The sequence below is a fragment of the Phyllostomus hastatus genome, unplaced genomic scaffold (assembly GCF_019186645.2).
Source record: "Phyllostomus hastatus isolate PE091 unplaced genomic scaffold, TTU_PhHast_1.1 phas_contig_159, whole genome shotgun sequence".
NCBI lineage: Eukaryota > Metazoa > Chordata > Mammalia > Chiroptera > Phyllostomidae > Phyllostomus > Phyllostomus hastatus.
In genome coordinates this window covers 12,685,758-12,698,217 of record NW_025333640.1, presented here as the reverse complement: position 1 = coordinate 12,698,217, position 12,460 = coordinate 12,685,758, and the positions used below count along the sequence as shown (strand labels likewise).

At 39.8% G+C, this 12,460-nt stretch overlaps 1 protein-coding gene across 5 annotated transcripts in view; it reads left to right on the top strand.

Annotated features, from left to right (window-relative positions):
- PALLD (palladin, cytoskeletal associated protein) overlaps positions 1-12,156 on the top strand; it is a 354,974-nt gene extending 342,818 nt beyond the window's left edge. For 4 of the 5 annotated variants that reach the window (XM_045830996.1, XM_045830995.1, XM_045830998.1 and 1 more), the window contains 6 exons: positions 1,507-1,601; positions 3,519-3,651; positions 5,890-6,097; positions 8,013-8,178; positions 8,691-8,824; positions 9,968-12,156. In XM_045830996.1, the coding sequence (XP_045686952.1) occupies positions 1,507-1,601; positions 3,519-3,651; positions 5,890-6,097; positions 8,013-8,178; positions 8,691-8,824; positions 9,968-10,140 (909 nt within the window). In that variant the 3' untranslated portion in view covers positions 10,141-12,156. Of the gene's footprint in view, positions 1-1,506; positions 1,602-3,518; positions 3,652-5,889; positions 6,098-8,012; positions 8,179-8,690; positions 8,825-8,980; positions 9,027-9,967 lie in introns of all 5 variants that reach the window. The other variant, XM_045830997.1, reaches the window with a different exon arrangement.
- The last annotated feature ends 304 nt before the right edge of the window (positions 12,157-12,460 follow it).

The window sequence follows — 12,460 nt, the reverse complement described above, 5'->3', positions numbered from 1 at the left end:
AAAATTATTTTTTGAAGTAGCAAAGTAAATAGTAAGGAAGCCACAGCCCATGTATCAGTCCAGCTGGAGGTACTTGTGTAAAGCAAAACACACACTTCCTTGTCCTCCAGCTCCACAAAGGATTGTGGCTCTTCCACACTCACTTGTGAAAATATCTACGATGGCGTGTCAGTGGGTAGTTTACAATGGGTGTCTTCCAAGCAAGTCACATCTATATTTTTTATGACAGGTATAGATTTGGAAGGGTTAGATGAAATTGATTTTCAGATTTCAAGCTAGCTTAGGGAATTATAAGGGTCTGCCAAGAACTCAGCATATGAGAAGTTATAGGATATGGCCTGAACTTCAGCTACAATTAATCTAAATTAGAAATAATTCCCCTTCATAATGTTACACTTCATGCAGTGTTTTGACTGTGACCTTGATAGCAAATATTGTGAATGCTAGAGGAATTTACCCAGAACACTTCTTGCCACTGCTACCTGTCTATACTGACAAGCGGGAATGAAAATAGAAGTCAGAGTAAATTTTATTTGGACTGTAAATGCACACAGGGGCTGCTCTTCAACCTTGAGCTGGAACTCTGTCTAATCAATAAATCTGCTTCTCATTTTTCCTTCCTTCCTGTTCTCTTTCGGCCATTGTCAGAATGTGTAAGTACATCCGCTCATTCTCCTGGGAGATGAGAGGAGAAAGTACAGGAGAAAATCATCTAATTTGCTACTCTGCCCGTAACAGTGAGGGAAAAAATCAGGAGATGGGACTAAAACAAAAAGCCCATGCAACAATATGTGATTTATTCATGTCATCTGGGTCTTATAAATACTATGTTTGTCTAACCATATGGCAGCATTTAGCAAATTTTCAATTAGCAAATTTCAGAGATAAAATATAGCTTTTCATTAGATAGGCCCTTATCACAGGACCAATATATTTTAGGAACTTAACTGCTTCTGGCCTTTAAATCTCAAGTATGTTCATTTCGAGCAGACGAGGTGCCCTGTGTCCACGATGCTCTGCTTGCCATCGCTCTGCGTACTTATTTCATGATGCTCATTTTATCACGCTGGCATCAGTGCGTGGTTTTTGGAAGGGCTGGCACTAACGTTTAATACATGTATTACTGAAAGGATCTGACAGAAAACTAAAATCATCTAGCTGGACTTGAAACTAGCTACAACCAGCAGCTACCTGACCGTGAAAATGGAGTCATCACAAGGCAGTGGTGTCCTGCTGCTACACTTTGCAGCTCCACTCCATGTGTGAAGGAGACGTAGCAGATTACAGTGGACTCAATGAAGGCTGTCATTTAAATACCACCCTAGATAGAACAGTAAAGCTTATTCAGCTCAGAGAAAGTACACTCTGGGGGGTTGGTGTCATGACGAACATGGCACATTGAGTTGTCAATAATGTCTTATGGAGAACAGAGTAGACAAACAGTGCTTAATGGCCAGTTACTGTGCACCGCTAATAACCCCTCTTCCTGGTGTCTCTCTCTGACAGGGCCGCGTCAGCTGCACTGGACGGCTGATGGTACAGGCTGTCAACCAACGAGGTCGCAGTCCCCGCTCTCCCTCAGGCCATCCTCATGTCAGAAGGTATTTTAGTGGTTCCTTTCCGTGACTGTTACCACTGTCAACAATGTCAACACAACTAAAATCATGGTGCCCATAAAAGTCGACTTAGTTTGAACACAGAATAATGTGGACACAGCCTTACAGTGTGTATACACAGTATACGGCTCCTTGATTACGCTCCTTTGCAATTCAGAATGGGGAAGGGATCAAACATTTACTCAAGTGTTGTGCTAAGGCTTCTCAAATGCACCATCACTAGTTTGTTAAATAGGGCCCGATTTGTTCATGAAGAAAGCGAGACTCAGCACCTTTAAATGGCAGGCGCATTAATGAAAATGCTAGTAAATGCTACACAAATGTTCAACGCCAAGAGCTATATGGATTGACCATTATAAACTATTGCCACAAGGTTTCTAATTGTCTAGGTTGCTTATGTTCATTTTTCAGTTACTTAGTTCAACACAGTTTATTTTAGAACATAATCTTATAAGATTTTTCATATTTTAAATGCTCTACAAATATCTGCTAATAATAGAGGGTGCTTTTCCATTCCTAGTAACCCTGAGTTTATGCAAGGATGCTGATGGAATAATAAGAGGCAGGGATGGGGAAAGGACATTACTTCTTAGCAACGTATCTGCACTTAAAAAAGAATACAGTAAGTCAGCCTGTCATCTTGGGTGCCTATTTAGATATTTTCTAGACAGAGCACATTCAAGTAGTCCTGACTATAGAGGCTAGAGATGCAAACACCTTTGGTGAAGAGAACAAATGCTGAGTTAGGCTCACAGAAGGTACCCAGGAAGACCTGAGTAACACCAAACAAATGGCATGTCTACACCGCCTCCTGTGACCGACCCACAGAGCCCATTGTTCAACACTTGGAAGACAATGCTGGCATCTAAGCACATGCAAATGTAATTCCAGCTTGCTTGTGCTAGTATCTGTTCACTGGATCCTAGGCCAGCATCAATGCCTGTAACACACAGTTAGTTAGCATATCTACTCTTGTATTATTTTATTCTGCTTTTTTGTGGACTTCAATATATTTAAGCTTTCCCATTTGCGACTGTCTCCTAGAAAAACATTTAGTTCAAAAATTAGATCTGTATTTGTAGAAGAATAAATTATATAAAAAACCAAATAGCCACTAGCCTATTATACCAATATTTCATTTGTTCCACTCTTACTTTTTCTAGTTAAGTGTTTTTAAACTTATCTTCTAATGATTACAGGAAGAATTTGCATTCAACACCTTGCTCTTTTCTTAAGTCTTCCCTGCCATTACTTTAAATTGTGTTACTCTTAAAGGTGTCTCTAGCAACAAACCTGAAAAATAAGAGACATACACAAAATCCAGGAGATCTGCACAATTTTATTTGAAAGCAAAAAGTGTCTTTAGGTACATGGATAACCAATGTAAAAGAAAACCCGTTTTAACATGCAATTTGTTTTCCTGGTTAATATGAAAAGGAATTTTGATTGGAAAGATTAAAATTTTATAAAATAATAAGAACTTTTAATTTCTGATACATTTAAAATCACAGAGGGGAGTTACAGTAATTTCTGTTGAAAAAAATTTGGTAATGAAGTAATGAGCAACAGTTGCTGCAATTTCTTGTACAGCTTTAAAGTATTTATTTAGGGAAAAAGAGGTTAATATAGACTACCCCATTATCTCCCATTTCCCCTTTTATGATTTATACTAGCTTTAAGGGTTAGGAGAGCAGAACTGTTTAAGATCTGCAATTAGCAGACTGTTACATTTGTGATAAACTTCCAAAAGAGACAAGATTTTGCTTTGCTAACCTTTGTTATATATGTAAACCTCAGAGGTAGAAATCGGGCTAAGGTATTATATTATTACCCCATGTATTGTTTAAAAAACAGACGACTAAGAGCCTGAAAATAACTATGGTCCGTCTGTCTTGTTCTAAGGCCTCGCTCTAGATCAAGGGACAGTGGGGATGAAAACGAACCCATCCAGGAGCGGTTCTTCAGACCCCACTTCTTGCAGGCGCCTGGGGATCTGACTGTGCAAGAAGGAAAACTCTGCAGAATGGACTGCAAAGTAAGAGTTTGTTCCTTTCTGTAAATCTGTTGTCTCCCTTCTCCTCTCATTGCCATTTCTCTTTAGTTTCTTTGGGGGAAATTATGTGAAGAATACATCTTTAAAATGTGTTCCAGCTTCAGAGAAAAAACAACTGGTGAAACATAAGGGATGTTTATATACAGTTTCGAACCATTCTTTTCCTTTACTTGTAAATGCTTATTAAATATGTTCGTTACTTAGAACCCTGTATGCCATACTCCAGAAAGTCACTGGAAAGTCAGTTTTACCTTTTTTTTTTTCATTTTGTTGAAGTAATAAATGTATTAATTAGTCATATGCCCTAATCATTGATCAGTTGGACTTCACTATTTATTCATACAAATTTTATACCCATATATCGACTCTGACTTTCGTCCTTCACATTTCCTAGTTCTAGAAGAGGTGAGAGCGACACCCTTCTTTCACCCACGTTACAGCAGGGCTTCCTCACTCTGGCTATTCAGGTTTCACTGCATGTGTGAACTCGGAAACGGAATACTAAAATGTATGCAATATAGCTATCATCAATTTGTCAAAACAGCTTAAGGCCAAAAATGTTTAAAAACTACTGCTCTTAAACTTTTTGATATTTTTTTTCTCCATTTATTGGTCTTAAAATTTAGCTCTCAAGTATGGATAGCTTTTAAAAATTATTTGGGCTCCCTCTGCTGGTTCTCTTTGGGACTGCAAAATACAATTAGGTGTTTAGGGGATTCAGGCATTGTTTGTTTTTACAAAAAAGTAAATTGGGACTTGTAGAAATGTATTAAAAGAATAAAAGGATCTTTTTAAATTATGACATGATTATAATGACCCTAAATTCCTGAGATCAGGCTTCCTTTCCTTACACAAACAAGAAGGCTAGGGTTGGTAAAGGGGTAGCAAAGTCAGACATTTCCCCTTTGCCATAACGTGAATACCTTGGTCCACGGGCACGGGGCCCCGCGAACAGGGTGGGCTGGCAGTGCACAGTGTCTTAGGCATCTGTCCCACTAAGCAGATAGCGGCCTCAGCAATACAAGGTCCTGCTTGTCTGGGCCCTGACCTAGCACGGTGAGAAAAGGCAGTGCCACTTCATTCCTAAGCCTGGGAAAGACCTGGACCCCGACCAGAAGCACCCACTCCCTCTTCCTCCATTCCACTCCCAGTGACCTCTCGGCAGGTAAAGCAGTGTCTGTGGGTAGCAGCTGGGGATGGCAGCAGGGCAGATGGGAGAACGTAAGGGACTGGCCCTTCTCAGAAGCTAAGCTGCTAAACTACTGATGTTAGCTTCCAAAATCTCTTCGTCTTTTAACCAGTAATTTAAATTTATGTAATATTTTTCCTTTAAATTCTCTAGACTTTTGAAACGTGTGGGGAGGCATCTTTTAGGTATGTAATATAAATGAATATTACACAGCAGGAATGGAATTTATGAGTTCTCTGGATGGTTTTGGCAGAGCTGGGCCTTCAAAACAATTGCTTTACAGTCCAGCTGACATCTTTTTGTAGGTTTTTTCCCACTAGTAAATGTGGGGTGGAGCAAAAAGGCCTTCCTTAATGGCACTTCTCTCTCCATTCAAAATCAAAGGCAAAGCTGTAAAGAGTGGACAGATGGCAACCATCCCCACCCTTCACAGCACAGCTTGTTATTAGCAATTAACTATGCTTTTGTCTGTCTCTGGTCAACACAACAGTCACGGTCTCATCATTTTGTGATGCTTCCATTGTGATGCAAATTTGTTGATATGGCTTTCTGGGTAATTGTTAGTTTCAAGGATTATCAAATAATAGTAATAGCCCAACTTGCTGACGGATGCATTTACTCATGTCTCCATGGCTATGGCAACTCTTTGATGAGAAGCTTCACAGAGTGTAAACGCCAGCTGAGTATTTGTTATGGTTATTATGGTTGGACGTCTTTTTTTCAAAGAGCTCAGGATCCTATGTGGAGATCATCCCAGTAATCTTTATAACCCTTGGTGAGCTAAGATGATGATAAAAGTTTTTTTTTTAATCCCCAGTTCACATTTCTCAAGGTTGCTCTATAAGAAATGTTTAAAAGTGAGCCCACGAGTGCTTAGGAAGCCACTGAAAGGTTTTAAGCAAAAGAGTAACCAGAGCTGATACTAAAAGCTGTCTCCTGTACTACCAGTGGAGGAATTTATGCTGGTTTCTTAGGTATTAATTTCATTGTTTTAATACTGGAGACATTTATATGCATTTTCTTTGTTTCAGGTCAGTGGGTTACCAACCCCAGATCTAACCTGGCAACTAGATGGAAAACCCATCCGCCCCGACAGTGCCCACAAGATGCTCGTGCGTGAGAACGGGGTGCACTCCCTGATCATTGAGCCGGTCGCGTCACGTGACGCCGGCATCTACACGTGCATAGCCACCAACCGAGCGGGGCAGAACTCATTCAGCCTGGAGCTTGTGGTTGCAGGTAGGCTCAGCTGTGAACTCTCTCTCTCTCCACGAAGGAACATCATTTAGAGATGTAAAGTGATTCTGCATTATTAACCAGTATGGTAAATAAATCAAACTGCTGAAAAAATAGATTGAATCACCAAAACAGCCAACTAGGATACATTCAAAGGCTTAGCAAACCAGAACATTAATTTTTTGCCATTGCAGCCATTAGTATCTATCCTTTCTCCCACTAGCCTGGAGAAGAGAGAGGAGGACCTGGGCTTTTCTGGGTCATTCTCTTGGTGGGTGTTGTCCCTCAGTGGAACATAAGGAAAGGGCACTGGCAGTGTGGGCTCCACACACCACACCTGACGTGTAAGAGTTTGCTTACAGGTAGAGTTCTATACCTAGAGCCAGCTTTTAAAGTAATGCAATGTGCTCTGATTTCAAAATCCCAAACTGTATGTTTCATCACCGCCAATGTCATAGTCAAATTACACTCAGATTTTCTTTTTAGTTGATTATACTGTTAGGTAAACTTTGTAAAAGTGGTCTGAGTTGAAGTCCTTAGATAAGGACAGTGTATTTATGGAAAAAGTCTATACCATCCTTAGGAGTTGAGCATAACTAAAGATTCTGATATCTGTTCTCTCAAAAAATATTTGTCATGTCTATTTGCAAGGTGCCTCCTATACATCATCTCAGTTAGTCTTCACAACAACCCTATAAAATAATTACAGGAAATTTTCTTCCTAAATGAGATCTGTTCCCACTTCCCCAAAACAGCCTAGGCCAAGTAATCATGTAAAGTCCAATTAAAAAAACAACTCAATGTCTTAAATCAGGGGTGTCAAACTCATTTTCTCCAGGGGCCACATTAGCCTTTCGGTTGCCTTCAAAGGGCTGAATGTAATTTCAACTCCTTAACAGTTAAGGAGTAGTTACATTTATACAGTCCTAAAATTATTTCGGCTCTTTGAAGGCAACTGCGAGGCTGATGTGGCCCCCGGTGAAAATGAGTTTGACAACCCTGCCTTAGACTATATAGTCTTGGGTATTTGAAAATTTCAGATAGAATATTTACCCTCTTCACCTGTCTCTCCCATGGCTGCTTTGATATATTTGTCATTCCAGAGGGACAGGAAGCGGTAGAGAAAAGCATTCATTTTCAAATTCATTATGGGTAGCTCAGAAGAAAATAACTAAACCTTCTTCTCTGAAATTGTTTCCACCTCAGATCAAAGAAAACAATTTCCCATTGGATGGTGATATTAGAGTGCTATTAACAATCAGTTTTGACTTTTCAGGCTAATGAAGTTATCCTTTTTTTATGGGTTTCTTCCTTCAAGGTAATAAAATTGTCTTTTTATAGCCCTTCAAAGAATACAAATCGGAACCTGTAATTTATAGGTAACTGTTCAAAGTTGCCAATTTTAGATGGAGATGCCTCTCCTTTGTTTTTCCTTTCTTAAATCCTATGGTACTTGAGCCAGGACTTCCAATGTTCAGAATCTTAATAGACTCCTCTCCCTGCTACCTGAAATGTTTGCTAAGTGGATCAAATTCCTAGAAACACTTGTCCCTCTCAGCGCCACTAGGTGGCAGTGGTTGGTAAAGGCTGAGCCTGCACAGTGTGAAGCCATCCCAGATGCTAGCGGTGACTTGGGAGTCTCACGCAGCCTGCCAGGCATTCTGTGGAGCAGATGGCCAGTGGACTGTGTGGGCCTGTCAGACTTGAATTAATTGAGGAAACAAATGAGTGGAATGAAGCGTAGTAACCTTTCTTGGTAAAAGAATGATTTGGAGAGAGGCCTACCATCACACCACCTAAAGTGAAAAATGGTATAAAGTAAAACATCTATTTAAGCAATATTTCAAGAAGCTCCTGAACTCTCTGTAGTGCTCCCTTTGTCTATCACTGACAGACCATCCATCTCATGTTTTCTTAGCTAAAGAAGCACACAAGCCCCCCGTGTTTATCGAGAAGCTGCAAAACACAGGAGTTGCAGATGGGTACCCAGTGCGACTGGAATGCCGTGTTTTAGGGGTGCCACCGCCTCAGATATTTTGGAAGAAAGAAAATGAATCGCTCACACACAGCACTGACCGTGTGAGGTGAGAATACACAATGACTTAACCTAATCCTGAAAACACAGTGTATATAACACGTAAATCTCTGTAAGAGTTATGCAATTGATGACTTCAAAGACAAAAATCACTCTTTACCCTGATGTATGATTAAGCTTTTAGAAGAGCAGCTACAATGGTATGGGATGAAGCATATTCTAAATAATTTCATGATGATTTTTTTATCTTTATATCTAAAAGAAAAGATGAATTCACTTGCTACAATGATGACAGAGAAACTACTCAGTGGTTTTGTAAAGGCAAAATGTTCAACTAGATACTAAACTAGAAGTTAACTGCACAGATTTATTCAACCTCTTGACGTCTGCCCTTCCCTCCCATTAACTTTAATGGGGCTGGCAGCCTCTCCAGAATCAGTATGACCCTATTATTGCTACTCGCACAACTGTGTTTTTAATGATCTAATTAAAAATGATGCTTCATGTCCAAAGCCACTTTTTAAGCATTTAGAACCCTAATGACTTTCTCCTTTTCTCCAGCATGCACCAGGATAATCACGGCTACATCTGCCTGCTCATTCAGGGAGCCACAAAGGAAGACGCCGGGTGGTACACAGTGTCAGCCAAGAACGAGGCCGGGATCGTGTCCTGCACTGCCAGACTGGACGTTTACAGTGAGTGCCTCTGCCTCTGCCTCTGACTGCACTGGTGCATCAAACTGTGAAAAATGATTGAACAGCACATCACACTACTGTTATTTAATCTTATAAACAACTCTAGTGGGGATTCTTGGCCAAATTTCATGTTGCTCTTTCTCTTTCTATTTATAGCTTCTCAACATTAATAGTGAACTACACCAGGAGAACAAATAATCAAGTATCATTCAGAAACTTTGCATTATTAGCAAACTGTGCATGTTGACTTCACTGACGTGGGCTAGTCAGCCGTGGCTTCCTTACCCAAGCATTAGGCATTAACAGTAGGCAAAGGCTTAACCACGTGTTTTCACATTATACTCGTTACTGTGTTTTGCAAATGGCTGCCTTTTTTAACTTTTTTTATATTATAATCCTATCAGTGTCTTACTGCACTCTAAAAGTGTGTACCATCGATTCGGTAATGCATACTTTTGTGGCTTAGTGCTTTTCTAGATAATATATCTTAAGCAGCTAAACAATAGGTTTGTGATTATTTATGTATTCGTGTACATGAATCCCAAATTTAAAGAAAATCATTTTTATTACATTTATAAGCTAGTACAATAGCAGTAATGTGATCTATTAACAAAGAAAACCACTAGAAAAAATTAAGAACTTCTTCTTGAATAGGAGACAACTTTGTGAGGTATCTCAGAAAATAAGGGGCCCCAAACTTCCCTACTGCCCCCTTCCTTTCTGTCGATCAGCATTAAAGGCCCCTCCAGAACACGGGCCTATTCTCACTCTTGCGGCATTCACCCATTATGAACTCTGGAGATTACAAAACGGGTGGAAGGTGAATTAGGAAACTCAAAGACTGTTCCAAAGGATTTCCTGTGCTGAAGCACGTATGTGCTATCAGCTAAAGATTAACTATACTTTGTCTTTATTGTCTAGCTATTATAGTCCCACTATCCTGTACAGAAAATAAATCTGCAACATATGAGTAAAACGCAAAACCATCCTTAAATTTTAGGGCTTCTACCATGGATGTGCTCACACTTTCACAAGGAACAACTGCCTGATGTGTGTCAAAAGACATTCTGTATTTACTTGCAACACCTAAGGGCTGTCCAATAATCTTGGTTAAAACATCCTTTCCCCCCCCCTCTTTTGTAGCCCAATGGCATCAGCAGCCACAGAGCACCAAGCCAAAAAAAGTACGCCCCTCAGCCAGCCGCTATGCAGCACTTTCGGACCAGGGACTAGACATCAAAGCAGCGTTCCAGCCTGAAGCCAACCCGTCTCACCTGACACTGAACTCCGGCCTAGTAGAAAGTGAGGACCTGTAATCCAGCACCCTTGTCAAAGCTCAAACACTGAAACGGCCATGCCTTGACCAACATATTCCTTTGTCACACTACGTAAAAGGCAAAAACATACGTTTGACTGCAAGAAATAAAAAACAAAATATTTTTCTTACTTGATATACCAAACTTAGAGTTGAAGTAGGAGATGCTAATAGAAATGTACACATTGCACAGGAAAGTCACATTCATCAACCAATTTAAAACTCTTGAACTGCTGTGATTAAAGTGGTCTGAAATGCCAAAATGCTAAAGGAAACCGACGTTCAAAGGTAACCACAATTTGTATTATCAAAAGTGCCTTTAAACACTAGCATTAGGTGCTGCACACAGCATGATAGTGTGGAATACTTGACATGAGGCAGTTGTACCACAAATAACACTAAAATGATTCTTACATGGCAGTGTATTCAGACAGCTACAGTGAACCAAGTGCAATATGTAAGGATGAAAAAGAGGAAAGTAAATCCAAAGTAAAAAGGAAATCCAAGTAAATGCCTTGCCATTGCAAATGGCTTTATATTAAATCATAAGGAAGGAATTACTTGCCTTAAATTTTAATAATATCAAGAGTTCTCTAACAAGGGTAACACCTTAGTTCTTAACCTTTTTTTATGTGTTGTATTTTCTTTTCATGCTACCTTGGTAGAAAGCTTATTTACAAACCATATTCAAAGGCTAATTTAAATATAAGTAATATAAAGTATTCTGAATAGAGCAGAAATATATTCCAGTCCATTCCAGGAAAGGCATCCAAACCACCCAAATGACCAAGGCATACAGAATCAGGAGGAAACAGGGGTTTGGAAGGGGTAGAGAAGAATGAAGGAAAATGCTACCAGCATACTTACTACATTGTGTTCATTTAGAGAAAAGAGGCGGCGGGAGACATGTGAAAGGCCAGGCTTTTCTTCGGTTTTCTTGAAAATTAACCTAACACTGTGATTCACAAGTCAGGGAATCTAGGGTCAGCTGGAAGTTAGAGCACGTGTGCTGTGGAAATTCTAGTGTGTCTGGAGCTTGTGTCGTAGCTGAAGACTTTAGATGTTCAGAGCAAGTAGAAAGTGGGCTGAGACTGCAAGGCTGGCAGGAGTGCGGCACTGCCTGCAGCGTGCAGTCTCCTTGAGGGAAATGCATGCAGACTTAGGAGAGACAGAAACAGGTCTGTGCCGTGATGTATTTTTTTCAATGGCACCAAGATACAGTGAATGGAAAATACCGGTTCACGTCCCTGCTGCCACAAAACCTTACTTTAAGAAGGTGCTGTGTTCTGAGTAGTGTACAAAGGTATCTCGGCAAAGACTGATTTTTAAATGCGTATGATTCTGCATCAGCCAGACTGAGTTGATTCTGACCAGACTTGATGGTTTTAAGTCGGAACCAATAAACTTTAAAAAGGAGAAAAAACAATTTGGCCTAATATTATAAAACATGAGGCTTCAATGGTACTTTGCTATGAAAAGAAAACACTGTATTCCTTATGCAAAACACATATATCTTTCATTATTTATAATAAAAATGTTGAACTCTTCTTAGCTCAGTTATTCGATTCAATATGTAGTATTTTTAAAGTAATTTTATATCTGTGTACCACCCCATATATTTCATATTACTGCTTCACATGTACAGCTTTCTACTTCCTTGTAAGAACACCAACCAGGTTTTAAATGATTAACAGGCTTGAGCACTGGGCAGCAGATGTTCTATGCAAACTGGTATAAGTTTCTGTGACCACAGTTCTATGCATTACCAATGTGGAATTTAAGATACCATACAAAGTCCCTCGTGGACCTATCTATATTGTAGTATTATGACTCATGTCATATCTTACTTGCCAAATTTTTCTGAAACTTTTTTCGCTAATTTGCTGGGTTTGGGATTAAGTAGCATTATTTTGCCACCTTTTATGTTGTATTTATAAAAAAATAGTACTATCATACTACTTTGGATTGTTGTGCTGGTGTAATGTGGATTTAACATCAATAAATATTTAACAAATAACAGTTGACAAGTTTGTGAAGCAAAATATTCAGTTGTTTTAGTTTCCTAACACTGCAGTAATAAATTATTAGAGACTTAAAACGACACCTATTTCTTAGCTCACGGATCTGTAGGTCAGAAGAAGGTCAGCTGTGACACGGTTGGATTCTCCGCTCAAGGTCTTACAAGGCTAAAATCAACGTGCCCACGAAACTGTTTTCATCTGGAGGCCACGCAGCCCCTCCAGGCCGCCTGCACCCCGAGCCACCTTCACACTCAGCGATGAGCATCCCTCCCCATGACAAATCCTTCTCGCTCTGTGAAT